Below are 14386 nucleotides of genomic sequence, written 5' to 3'. Positions count from 1 at the left end.
GAGGGTCACATCGCCCTGCTAATACTCCGTATGCTTGATTAATGCCCTCTCTCTCTCTCTCCAAGCCTCAACCCTTCCCTTACTTACCTTGCTCGCCCTCCACCTGTCTCTACAGCCCACTCTTTACCCGGTTTCACCTCGCTCACCTCTAACCGGTGTCTTTACTTGTTTATCCCTCTCACTTTCTAAATCTCTTTTTTTTCTCATCTCTCGCTCTCTCTCCGTCTCGTAGGACTACGTTCTCGCTGTGGAGACCTATCACTCCATCATCCAGTACGAACCCCAGCAGAGAGTGCAGCTGCTCAGTGGCATAGGACGCATCTTCCTCCAGGTGTGCACATTAAAACCCACACATTCACCTAAAGCTGTTTTCAAACATGAGTCCCTCAAAAACATGCTTCAGAGACAGCCTGCCACCCCAAATCCTCCAGAGTTGGTTTTTGGTTCGTGTCCCTCGCAGCGTGAAGTTTTCTCTGTGGAACGAGAGCAGCGTCTGACGCTGTCGAAATCCTAGATGGCAGATGAAGCAACAAAGTCAGACGCTTCTTGTTTTTACTGCTCAGCTCGCACTCACAACACGACAGCGAGTGGAGGATGTGTTTCAAATCTTCTCTGGACCATTCCTGTGTTCATTCATTGTTGTGCAGATAACTTCTCTCCCCCAGACGTTCGTCCATTAGCCACCCTATGCAAACCACATCCTGACTTCTCGGTAATAAAAGAACAGTCATGGGATTAATCCTGATATGTTGTTCTTTCTGACGCCTCACATCTTTGTTTTTACGACCATCAGAGAGACATTGGTTCTGTCCTTATTGTTCGCTCCTGAACTTTTTCTGTTTGTATTCTTTGCAGGTGAAATAAATTAGCTTTCCCTCGGTCATCATAATATTCAACTTAATTCATGACTGCATGTCCCATTTAACAACACACACACACACACACACACACACACACACACACACACACACGGATGGTTATGAATATGTTGCGGGTTTGTTGTTGGGCAGATCGGAGACGTTAAAACTGCAGAGCGGTACTTCCAGGATGCGGAGAAAGACTGCCTGATGAAAGGGAGCCAGCCCGGTGACACCACATGTGTGCTGATGAACAGGTATGTGTGTGTGTGTGTGTGTGTGTGTGTGTGTGTTTTGTCACGTATGAAACACCTCTGCATATTGTGTGTGCACTTTTAGCTGCTCAGGATCATTCTCACTCCTGATAGCAGCCCTCAGGGCTTCTATGGTGTGTGTGTGTGTGTGTGTGCGTGTGTGTGTGCGTGCGTGCGTGCGTGTGGCACAGGAGGGCACACCTGTGCACCTCGTGCTCAGCAGTGCGAGGCTCAGCTCAGGTGACACCTTGTCTCACTCCCGCTGCGTCGATGTTCACTTCACACAGGTGGTTGATTGATAATGTGATGCACAAATGAGCCTCATGTCACAAACAAAAGTTTTCCTCCGACTCTGTGTAAACAGTTTGTGTTTGTCCTTTTCCTGTTCAAACAAAACATCACCTCAGCGCACACAACCAGCCCCACAGTTTTTCCAGTTTTGTGCAGAAATACTTGTCTGTTGTGTTTGTACTGAATCGGAACTCAAGTCCATAAAAAAAGAAACTCGAGAAGCATTCAGCCTTCACGCAGCTTCTATCGATGTGTAGACATAAGCAGAGGATCACTTTCCTGCATTTAGTTTTATCCTAGTGTTTGTAGAGCTAATGACCGTGTGTGTGTGTGTGTCTGTGTCTGTGTGTGTGTGTGTGTGTGTTCTTCAGGGCTTTTGTCTACCTCAGTCAGAACAACTACGCTGAAGCACACGCCTCCTTCACTGAAGTCTTGAAAATCGACCCAAAGAACCCCGTCGTAAGTGTTTCCACGTCTACTGTAGTAAGTCCTTCACTCTAAAGCAGCTTCATAATGCAGAGCAGTAGTCACAATCATCTCACACGCCTTTGGCCACACAAGTCAAAATAGTGTCTAAAAAGACAGTTTTAAATAAAGCTAACGCAGAGCAAAATGACGCTTTCTCTGGGATGTCCAGACAGTTGTGCAGCACTCATTCAGACTCTCCCTCCTTGTGTTCCCAGGCCAACAACAATGCAGCGGTGTGTTTGCTGTATCTCGGTCGCTTAAAGGAGTCCCTGGGTCAGCTGGAGGGTCTGGTGCAGCAAGATCCCGCCCTCTACCTGCACGAGAGCGTCCTGTTCAACCTGACCACCATGTACGAGCTGGAGTCGTCTCGCAGCACGCAGAAGAAGCAGGCTCTGCTGGAGGCCGTGGCCAGCAGGGAGGGGGACAGCTTCAACACGCAGTGCCTCAAACTGGTCTGAGAGGATACACTGAAAATAACACACACACACACACACACACACACACACACACGCTTTCTCATCCTGTGAGAGAGGGAATGAAAACCTAGAAGTAAGTAGACGAGAAGAGCTCCTGTTCCTTTAAGAGTGTGGGGACCGTAAAGTGAATGTGGTGGGTTTAGTGTCCCAGAATCATTATGAACAGTTTTTATTCTTAGGAAAGTGATTCGGTGAGCTAAACCCAGGAACACATTGCTCTTTGCGTCAGCCCACGCAGAGGAGGAGGCGTTCGTGTCCCTTTGACCTGATAATGATCCAAAACGTAACATGCAGGAACAGAAAACGTGGTTAGCTCACCTGCAGAAACATGCACTTACAAACATCCCGTCTGTGCAGGAGCTTATCTTGTTTTGGGTTTTTTTTAGCCGATTAAAGGAATAGTCTGACATTTCAAGAATTTCAAATTTAATAAATCTGCTTTTGTTTTTTGCTAAAGATCTCTCTCCTGTCTGCGTCGTTAATATGATGCTACAGCTAGCAGGCAGTTAGCTTAACTTAGCAGGTTAGAAGATGTGAGCACACAAGAAGCCTGGCTCTGTTTAGAGGTTAATCTGAAAACCCGGCAGCTACCTGCAGATAGCCTCATTTATCTTAAAGATTAGAAACAGGAAAACATTTAGCCTGCTCAGCTCCTTAGACTGAGAAATTACCCAGCAGCCTCGGGGCATTAAGCTTTACTCAGCATTTGGACTACAAACAGTAAAACGCATGTTGATCAATTCACTCGCTCACAGGAAGGATATCTTTACATGATAAACCTGGAGCTCTGCTGGAAGGGAGCGAGAGTTCAGCGACAAGCTAACAAGCAGCTAGCTTCTTCACACGAGGAATAAAAAACATAAACCAGCCGGCTGTGGAAAAATAATCACCTCGCTGTTCGAAAACCGTTAGCTCTCCTTCGCTTTAAGACGAGAAACAAGGCAACAGCAAAGATTTCAAATGTTCTCTCCTTCTCCACCTCACGGTGAGGATCACGTGACACCGACTTTCAGACTGATGCAACACTGTGATTTTGATTTAAACACTCAAGAGTGACTCAAGGCCACTTTCTTCATCCAAATATTCCTGTGTACATTTGTTCTTCACATATAGAAAACATTTCATTTTGGTTTACACAGGATACACAACACATAGATGAAGCTAACAATACACGAGTGACACCGCGCGCGAGTGAGCTTTTCTACAGGTGTGCCACCTTCCTGCTGTGTCACACAATGTGATTATTGTTCCACTTTTTTTATTCTTTTTCTCACACATTTTTACTTTTTTACTCCACAAAGCCGTTCTCTTTTTATACCGACAACTCGAACCAAATAAAGCGCAGCCTGAGAGGAATATATCTGGAAGAATAAGGGACAATTATGTGATTTAAAATAAATAAATAAAAATGTTATCACGATTTTAAAATCTGGTCAACTGGGAGCTATTTTAGCATCTGTGTCATGAGGGATATATATTTTTGTAAGGGAGCTCAGCTTGTTACCAAACTCTAGTTCTCTTATGAGGAGCAGCTTTAGCAGCAATAAGTTAAAGTGCAGCAGTGTGTTAAACCAGCTTTACTGTCATCTTACCTTTACTGTCGGGAGGCAACCCTCATCATTCAGGACTCAGTCCAACATCTGACCCCCTCCTGAATCCACAGGTCAGCTAACCAGAGCTTCATATTAAAAGTGCAGACATGAGATCTTTTTTATTTATTCAATCAGAGGATGAAAGTGTAAAATAATCACCTGAAGTGTCAAACTATTCCTCTGAGTTGTTTTTAATTCCCACACCACGCGCCCGCAGAGGGACGAATCTAACGAAGCATTGTGTGAGTGGAGTTTTGGATTCATCGTGTGAGACTCGCACACGGGCATTATTGTGCAGCAAGACTAAGAAACTACAGCACAGGTCCAAAGCTTGTCCATCTGCACACTCCTAACACATTAACGGTCATAAACCACTCCTTTTCAAACTGCCAGGGTCTTTAAAGGCACATCCTGTCCACTACACCATGATGTAAATGTGTACATATCAAAAGGATAATTTCTTTTTTTCTGTTAAAATATCATAAGTTGATTTTTGTTTTTTGTTTGTGATTTGTCCTGGTGGATCTTTAATTATCACTGTTTACATTCTGTGCTGATCATATTAATGTATATTATTATAAATCATTTCTATTTATCCCAAATAAAAATGTGCTTTTAAATCAACTCTGTCGCGTTCAATGTGAAGAGGAAACAAAAAACAGACGAAGAGCGAAGATCAGAGCAGCTTTATTTTCCACCGAGCAGAAATATGGAACCTTTGAGTCATTTTAGAGATGCACGGGGTCGACGTCGATGTTTAACGACTTTGTGTCAGACTTCCACGATGCCAACACTTCCTCTCGAGTTTGACACTAAAAACAAGTCGGCGTTTATCCAACAGGTGACTTCCTCTGCTGAAAACACGAGCCTCTTCTCTGAAGGAGAACGAGGTGTCTGCGTTTCGGTGATTTTGAAACAAGTTTCAGACGACATCATTTACATGTTAAGTAATGCTACAGGTCTGTTGGGCCCATCAGAGAATAAACCTTCATCGAGGCAAATGAGGTGGTGAACAGACATCCGCTGTCTTTCAACGGGGAGAGGAACAGCCGATACCGATGTTGAACCGATGCATCTCTAAGTCAGTTACATTTGAATGTGGAATAAGAAATGAATGCTCTTTAGTTGTGTAAATTAAGTTAATTGAATACTCGCTGTTGTGGGGAAAAGTCTAACAGCGTCTCAGACCGAGAACAAATGTTTGAGGAGAATAAGGCACCAGTGATTGGTCTGCTGTGATTATTTACATCCTAAAGGATAAGAAAAGACTCCTGAATCAAAGTTAAAGCTTGAAGAACACGGGTTGTTTAAGGGTTTTTCTACCTGTTTTACTTGGTTAATCACCTGAATGTAAGAACGATTAAGCTCTTTACACCCACAGAGGGAGATGCAGATTTTTTCCCAACAGAGCTTTTATTATTGGACTGCCGAATTCTACAGTAGCCCAGAATGGACAAACAAAACACAGGCAGAGGAGAGAGGTGAAATCTGAACCATCACCACTAGGTGGCACTAAATCACAGGTGAAGTCAACTACTGAATGCATCATGATCAGATATCAAAAGTATGAGAGTTCAAAGAGGCTCCTCGTGCATACATCTATCATTTTACTAGAAATCTAATTGTGTCTGTTCGATCATTGTAGAGTCAAAGAAAATGACTATGCCCTCTGAAACAGTCTAAATATAACGGAGCACATGGCGTCTTCTCTGCTCCAGACTAGTTTCCTTTAAAAACCTACTTTCTGCCTCTTCTTATTCTACTGCACTCTGTGTTTCTGTGGAATCTGCTCTGCAGTTGTCTTGAATGTTTTGTGCTGCAGCTCTCTCTCTCTTTCAGGATCCCTGCAGAGAAGCCACGTACTTGTGACGGATCTCAAACTCGTCAGCAGGCCGGTTGTACGCTTTCCACACCGGCTCCCCGACAAATAGCCTCATGGCTTTTGTGTACTCCTGAAAAAAAAAAAAACACAAACAACAGAATGTGTCATTTAACTCGTTAGCTTCCCTTACATAAGCACTTGGCTAGCCAGAAGCCAATCAAGTAGCAGCTGCACGAGTCAGACCGTTTGTTCAGCTGCGGCTGAATTGTCATTTATTTCTTTTGAAGATTCCTAAAACAATAAAAGATGTAGAAATGTTTCACGGCTGCCAGAAAAGGAGCTGGTCAGATTCCCTAAACGCTGAAGACTGGAGGTTCATTTTTATCTCCTTCCTGCAGAGGAAACATTACTCTGTTATGAAAAGAAGAGAGGAGACAAAGATGTAAATGCTTGAAGTAAAGCTGGGTTTATCTTAAATCTATTTTATCCCAGGGTCTGTACCAACAGATAGATTTTGGGGCTTTTAGGCCTTTTTTTGATAGGACAGATGTAAACTGGAAAGAGAGAGAGAATTGAATGCAGCTATAAAGAAAAGAAGAAACCCAGAAGAGACTGTTTTATTTTAGGGTTTTTTTTGTAGTCCAATACCTAACATGACCCCGTTCACCTGACAAGTCCAGATAAATGTCTTATTTCAAAATATAAAAGGCAACAAATGTACAAAAACTTTCTTGAAAAAGGATCTGGATCTTATTTCAAGGAACTTGCGTAATTGTTTTCTTGCTGCATTTGTGTCGTAGAAGCAATTAGGCTTCATTGTGTTACCATTTACCTGGATTTATCAGGTCAACATTTCCATTGAAATAGCACTTTATGCAGACACCTTCAGGTGTCCACAGAGAATAAAGACAACGTAAAGACCCGTTTGTCAACTTTCCGTATGAATGAACAGACTCGAGATGACTCGACTTGTTTCGGAGGTCAACTCCCTGAAGAAAAACTGTCGAGTTTGTCAAAGTAAACCTCTCTTAAAAACAAACAGAGCTCCACACGCCCCTGGCTGAAGGAAAGACGAAGCAGACACTCATCACACAGCTGCAACACTTTGATGAAGCTGTGTCACCGCGTCTGCAACGGACACAAATATGTCTTCTGTGCATTTTTTGGACACGTCAACTAGAAAAACATTTTAAAAACTGCAGTTCAATTAAACTCATCTGTACATTTTTGTTCGTATTCTGTCGTAAGAAAACGCCAGTCAGACTCATTCTTATTCAAATATTGTTCTTTTCTCCAGCAAACCAACCTCAGGCCTCTTTTCAATTTCATCTCATGTAATCCAGTTTACTGTGGTGCACTGCTGACACTGTCTGAGCATACACACTACCAAAGCCATGAAGCAGACGACGTTAAGAAATGAGGCAGCAGTCGCCATGCTTTAAATCCTGTCTCATGATGACGGGCAGTGAAGCCAACGACAGGCTGAGAGCTGAGGTGGCTTTTCAGCCTTATGACAAACTCTTATACTGCACCCAACCGTCAATCAGGTCAGCTATGTGCTTCTCTATGGATAAGGTTTTTTTGTACCAGGCTGTAAACATTTTCATTTCTGTTGTAAAAACTGTTTTTTTAACAGGACTGGTGTGTATGTGACTTCCAGGTTCTTGGAGCCGGCCTCAAGTGGACGCTCGATGTAATGCAGGATTTTGCACTTCCCCATTCGCTTTATATTTCAAGACTGGAGGTTGCTGCTCAGCTAAAACTTGGCTACATTAGAACTGTGAAAACTGCTTCAAAAGTGTCTGTTGTCACTAATTAGTTTACAACAAACAGCCAATCAGAATTGAGAAATTCCCTCAGACTGAGGTATAAAGTGGTACATGTTACGCACGGTCTCGTCCGGGGTGAAGCGGTGGTAGATGCCAGCAGGGAGAGTGATCAGGTCCCCCTTGGCCAAGAAGATGCGGATCCACCTTTCCTGCTTGTCCCTGACGTCAAAGTAGGCGTGACCATCCAGGATGTAACGGATCTCATCATCCAGGTGCAGATGCTCCGTAAATAAAACCTTCAACTGACCGACACAAAGAGACAAACAAACTGAATGTTTTTTTGTTTTTTTTTTAAACATTTCTTGAAGGCATCTCGCAACCCCACCTCCTGACACAGGGAATCATGAAGTGTCGTGACCTCTGAACCCACAATCTGCTAAATGTTGTGCCATAAAAAGGATAGAATCAATCTGAAGGATAAATAATTGTTGTTTAGCGTGTTACCTTTTCATCATAGTCAGGCAGTGTGTCCCTGTGAATAGTGATTATGTCCATGTAGGAGTAGCCTTGTTCTTTTCTGATCTTCTCCAGCTCGGGGTCGTTCTCATAGATGTCGGCGTCCAGCTGTAATGACAGGACAACAGCCCTGATCAGACACATCAACAAGTTGGCTGGAAGCGTTAGTTTAAACAAATGAAGGCCGCCGATGACCACATTATTAAGTACTGAGGGGTTTAGTGTTATACTACTCAGATAGATGTTCTTGACAGATAAAACCTAAAATATTAGTCTTTAAAATGCCTTAAAAGTCGGCTTGTACTGCTGATCTGAGCCAAATGAATGGGTCACATGATCCATAGTTTTCATCACTAGAATGTCTTTTTATGTTAACAATCATTGAACTCACTTAGTTCAGCAGCACAGGGTCCTTAACTGGGCCTGTTATGTAAAGATTAACTCTCATGTGATCAGACTCGAAACTTCAAAATATTAACTTCAGTCAGGTTTTTTTTTGTTTTGTTTAAATCTTCCTTCATTTCTGAATTTGATACATAACAATCTTTTCAATTATTATGAGCTCAGACATTTAAAAAGTAAAGCCAAAAAGTGTACTTGTTGGGATTTGTTGTCCATCGCATTAGTTACATAACATGAATGATTTATTTAGAGAGGCTTTGAGAAATGATTAGAAAACCGATCAGGCTGCATTACTGACAGAAACATGCATCTGTTAGTTGATCAGCTGTTGCGAGGACTGCATTTTAAAAGCAGCGTGCCTTACCTTCCATGAAAACACCCCCAGCTCCTTTAACTGGTCCAGAGACACGGACTGGTTTGGTTCCTGTCTGTGCGGCTTCTTCGGGTCTTCATCCGAGCTGTCCATGAACCACGCTTCAATAGCCATGTTTCAGAGAGCTGCACGACGTTTCTGCAGCTTCGCTTAAACTTACTAAAACAGTTTAACTCTCACATGCACGACTCCTCTTCACACATACTTCCTGTTGATAACAGGTGCGCATGCTCAGTTAACGTGAACTAATAGCATTGTTTTAGGGCGTGGAGATCTGCAAACAGGCTGCATGTTTATGGAAATGTAGATCTTTATTGTATAAAAATGTATTTGAAGAAGGTTATAAGCTATAATAAAGTCACGCACAGCAATCTACTTTGTTAGTTTTACTTTGAAGGGTAACGCCGGAAGTAGATCCCTCGTATTACTTTCTCAATAAAAAACATTAACAAAGAGCATAATATATTTTCAAAGATATGTTGGTTTTTTGTCTATAAACAAGAGTATATAGGCCAATACAACCACATATTACATTAAACATGTTTCCATTACATTTGCTCTCATTTACTTTTAAAAGTTTAATTTTGTAACAAGATTCCAAAATCTTTCTTTCACATAGGGAAAGAAAATTACCGCTCGATGCTCATTAATATAAAAGCAAAAAAAACATTCACACTAAGACATTCATGAAGTCATAAAATAGCAAAAAAGTATTTAAAAAAAAAGAAAAGAAAAAAACAGAATTGCACAGCATTTTATCTATCTAGCTTATCTAGCTTATCTATCTTTGTTTAAAATGATTGCAGTCGTGTCGTCTATCTGTGGATCTACCTATTTCCGACTATTCCGTTATCGCGTGAATGCAGCGAAAACGAACGTTCAACGTGACCATGTGACAACCTGCAGCGTGAAAAGAAGTAAATGTCGACGAGGATGGGATTCGAACCCACGCGTGCAGAGCACAATGGATTAGCAGTCCATCGCCTTAACCACTCGGCCACCTCGTCGATGCGACCATACGTCCCACTCTGCCGTCATGTACACGAGATGCGTTCAATGTTGATGGAAAATTAGAAAAATAAAATGTTTGATGACCTGAAGGTTCACACAAATGTTCTTATTGGATTGTAGTTGAAGGTGTCAGCTAATGTTAGCCCCGAACAAAAAGTGTAAGGAACAAGAAAGCCTGTGTTTCCAGACTTTTTGTTTAGTTTGCATGCAGTGTTGCAAACAATGTAGATTATAGTATATTTTCATTACATTTCATCAATTGATTATTTAGAAGAACAGTGCAGATATGATTTTTATTGGAAATTTATATTTTTGCGCACAGCCTTTCTGATTGGAAAGCTCTGCCACAAACCCCTAATGCACATGAAGATAAAAGTCTGTAAAAGTAGGTCACGTTTACTGTTTATTTTAAAATTCCAAATACAGACGCAAATTAAAGGATCTTTATTTACGGCAAATACGAAAAGTGTGACAGTTCAACCACCAGAGGGCACCAGACTTCAGTAAAAGAAAGACCGCTCCCCACCTGGTTCACCTGGAGGGTGTTTCATTAATCCGGATGTGTCCAGAGAGCTGCGAAAAAATGACACACTGTGTGATATGACTTGTTTCAGGCCAAGATGACAAATCTTCATCTATCAGCAAATAGGGAAATGTACATGTCTGACATTTTGTGTGTCTCATGTTCCCAAGAGAGACAGTCAAGTGTCCTTTAATTTCAAGGTGAACCGACACCTCATCCTCCACGGGAAGCTCAGACGTCATGTGGATGTGTCATATCAGCTGGCACTGAACATTCAGTGAGAGGATACTGAGCACACACCAGCATACTTCAGCACATTTGGCTCACAGAGCTGCAGGGACTTATATGTTTTTCATAAAGCATAATGACATGTATTACTGTTTATGTAGTCATATTTCATTTCCCTTTACTCCGCTGTAAATGTTAAACTTTTACTTCAACATTTCAGCTTTTATCCAGAGGATGAAAAAGTGCACTTTGCTAATCATTAGATTGTCACAGAGGTTTGCTAAAGACAGTTTCAGCCCTTTAAAGTTTATGGGATCACAGAGATGACCTCGAATATGCTGAAACTCAAGCCTCTGATTCTGTTGAATATTACACAGGGTAATATCCTTACTGAACCAGACTGGAGCTGAAATGATGGGAAAGCAACAATATGCAATAACTGAGTGCGGCCACAGACGTATGCTCAACTCCTCAGAGCCATGTATGACATAACATTATTGACTATTCCAGACAAACAGGCTGTGTTGTTCAATTATTTCTGAGTTTTTATACGATTGAATTAAATAATTAAACTTTATTTAACCACATTAACGCTGACTGTTTAAAAACCTTAGATTTGGGTTTGAGGCAGTTGTTAGCTAATAAGTAGGGCTGTAAAATGATGTTTTAATAGTCAGTCCATATTGACAATAAAAATATTGACGGCACCGCCACACTAGTGTGATATGATAGCATGACTTCGAGGGCTTTCAAACTTGCACACAACTCCTAAAAAACCTCCTGAAGTTTTAAAGATGAGATGCATGTGTGACATCAGACTTCATGCACACAGTAGTTTCTCCTGCTAGTCCTCTATTGTTTTTTTTGTTTTTTTAAAGTTCAATGTAGAAATCGTGAAACAGACCATATTATTTTAGATTTATTCGGCCGAGGTCAGGCAGAACAGCAACAGGGTGCAAAAGTCTGACAAACTTTTCATGATAGCAGTGTTGCTGATATCTTGTTAGCAGCCTACAAATTGTTTTCTATTTGGGTACACTTCTAATAAGCTGGAAAGATGGCGTTACCTTTAAAGGTCATAGTGAGTCTTAGTGAACCTTGTTTCCTTTCAAGCTCACAACAGACACTTGGCTCCAATCAAAAAATAGACCTGCTGCTACGAGGGTCTTAAACCTGCTGTTACATCTTTACAGACCTAAGAAGAATTACCCTTAGATTATAGACATTAAAAAAAATCCTCAAAATTACCAAAATAAATGAGTATAAAATACACACATACAGTACACTTATGTACACAGCTGTGTTACGTTTTCTGTTCTTTGTATGTCCTCCACTGTTCATCGATCATTGTGATTCTGTCATCTACACATAGCATTTATCATATGAAGGCAAATATTGTCATTGTTGTTTAACAGAGTCAGTTTCTTCGTCCACCGTCAATTACCTGTCATTCTTATGAAGTTACAGCTTACCTCAGTAGACCCCCCCCATACACACACACACACACACACACACCCTCCTCCGCTGTGAGGTGCATGCGTGAACAACATCAGGACGATTTCAGGGGCAGTTCTGAAATGATCAAGACTTTTTTCAGGAGTGCATATATGAAAATTGCTTCAAAGGGCTTATTCAGTGAAATGGACTATTTAACACTGTTACATTATATGACATATGTAGGAGAGCATGTACAAAATGACTCACTGACCTCCACAGATTCCCAGTTGGTGGAACAGCATTTGGACTTCTCAGGAGTTCCACTTTAGTTGCTGTCTCTTTATTAGTAACTCAGTGAAGGTGAACCATAAATCCATAAGATCTGTCATTCTTTTACTTTATATCTGGACTGTCTTAAGAATTGATTTTTGACCTTAATCTCACATATTAAGCGTCACAGCTGACAGCCATACTAATAACTAATTAGTCATGCACCAGATAGATCCTTTGTTGCACGGGGAAAGGAAGCTGCATTTCTCTGCCACATTTGAAGGAGCTTTTAAAATGTGACAGCATTTAAATGAACTGCTGTGACGTAATCAAATGAAGGATGCAGCACCTGAATTGGGACACAGTCAGTCTCTGGTTTAGATGCCCACCATAGACTGTTTCACTCTTAGTGCTGATTGCTATATTTTAGGCGTCATGTTTTGCCCATGTGTTGCCAAAAAAAAAAAAAAGGAAAGATATACTTTAACAGATTAATCAAAAACACAAATATATATATGACGATTAAAAGTCTTGTTTTGTAGGGAGAAAATCTTGATGGAGATTCTCAGGCAGGGTTTAATTTAGTTTGGCTAAACCCACGGAGTCCTTTGAATGTGCTCCTTCATGAGAGGCAAGCTAACACTGCAGGTGCTGTTTTCAATTACGCTTATCAGCCTGGAAGAAAAAGCAGCCACTTTATCTGTGAGTTGTCCAAATCCCTGCGGAGGGGAAGTCATATCATCATCCTTATCCCACAATATTCAAATGATTTCTTTACCAACACCACACACATCCACCCACCTACAATACTGTACACGAGTCTGTGAGTCTGTGCAGCTCTGTCTGTCTTTATTCAGCTCTGATTTCTGCTCAAACCCTGAAACAACAGTCAGGCGTTTCTGGAATGGTTTGACCAGGAGAGAAATTTGGAGGTGCCTCACTGTGATAAAAGCCCCAGTCTGCATTATGTAACTTTCCTTTAAAGTCCCAGTTTGCTTTCAACCAGGTTCTGAAGGGAGGGGAACACACGTTTTACACACACACACACACACACACACACACACACACACACACACATACAGTTTCCTGCGATGGCCAACATATCAGCCCACACTGCTTCTTCCTCTGAGCTCAGGCCCAGGTTTAAAATAGCTCCGCTCCCTCTCAGGTCCCTACCATGATATTTGTGATAGTCTTATATAAGCAACACCTCCTGATCTTCTCTTTCTCTTGTTCATAGTGTATTTGCATCCCCTTCTGCCTGCCTATATCTGTTTCTCTTTCACAGCTCTCTTCCGTAGCTTTGACAGAGGAAACAGGGGCGAAAAAAATTGTCAGAGCAATTTATCACGGCAAAGACAGCCGGTGTGCTCCGGTCCAGACAGACTGGCAAACAATAAAATCCTCCTGTTTCCAGCTTTTGTTGCTGCTTCCGCCATGCGGTAGTTGGGAAAGGAAATAAAAAAGGATATGAATATGCTAAGTGATGGATTTCACTCGTCTTAATTGTACCAAAGAGACCGTTTATTTTGTGACACCTTCATGTCCTGCGAGGCAGCTAACCCCTTTGAGTTGACTTCCTGCATGCTGTGGAGCTCAGCACCACCTCCATCGATGTCTGCAGATGATTGTTGACTGTTTCTGGGTAAACACACGTTCTCTGAAACCATTGGTTATTTTCTGACAACGATTTAGCATGCTGTATGAGAGTGTGTTTGGATAGATGTTTGTCAGCTGTTATTTGAGAACTTAAAAGCTCTGTTGGCTCGTGCTCCTGCTGGCCCTGACTTTGACTGGCCCTTTAGGTTGGTCATAAACACCAGTGATGTTGCTCATAAGGCTGCAACAGGACTCATCAGGTGTGGAGCCTCGCTTACATTACTTTTCAAAAGTGTGATGTTTATCAGAAACATTACTCCACAATCAAAAAGGAGTGTTTGGCCCTTATTCTGGCTATGTGTCATTTCTAGTGGTCTTCACAGATCCAAAACCCCCCTGGTCTCTTTAAGCAGGAGGAAAAACTACAACCGCCGTCTCCTGCGTTGGAATCTGTTCCTTCAAGGATTTAACCTGCATATTCGGAGGAAGGACAACGTG

The 14386-nt window shown here is 41.7% G+C and overlaps 2 protein-coding genes across 4 annotated transcripts in view; one reads left to right on the top strand and one right to left on the bottom strand.

Moving 5' to 3' along the window:
- trappc12 (trafficking protein particle complex subunit 12) overlaps positions 1-4562 on the top strand; it is a 31834-nt gene extending 27272 nt beyond the window's left edge. For 2 of the 3 annotated variants that reach the window (XM_079369976.1, XM_079369974.1), the window contains exons 9-12: positions 233-331; positions 1011-1114; positions 1774-1885; positions 2086-4562. In XM_079369976.1, coding sequence (XP_079226102.1) covers positions 233-331; positions 1011-1114; positions 1774-1885; positions 2086-2328 — 558 coding nt within the window. In that variant the 3' untranslated portion in view covers positions 2329-4562. The remainder of the gene's footprint in view (positions 1-232; positions 332-1010; positions 1115-1773; positions 1886-2085) is intronic. The other variant, XM_079369975.1, reaches the window with a different exon arrangement.
- Positions 4563-4609: 47 nt separating this feature from the next.
- On the bottom strand, positions 4610-9214 carry adi1 (acireductone dioxygenase 1). The gene is made up of 4 exons (XM_079369989.1): positions 8812-9214; positions 8034-8153; positions 7652-7831; positions 4610-5890 (listed from the first exon to the last, which is right to left on the bottom strand). The coding sequence occupies exons 1-4, from the start codon at positions 8932-8934 to the stop codon at positions 5774-5776; spliced, it is 540 nt and encodes a 179-aa protein (XP_079226115.1). The 5' UTR covers positions 8935-9214; the 3' UTR covers positions 4610-5773.
- Positions 9215-14386: the final 5172 nt, after the last annotated feature.

This window comes from Symphodus melops (genome assembly GCF_947650265.1).
Source record: "Symphodus melops genome assembly, chromosome: 19".
NCBI lineage: Eukaryota > Metazoa > Chordata > Actinopteri > Labriformes > Labridae > Symphodus > Symphodus melops.
The sequence above is the reverse complement of the archived record's forward strand: the minus strand, read 5'-3'. Positions and strand labels throughout refer to the sequence as shown.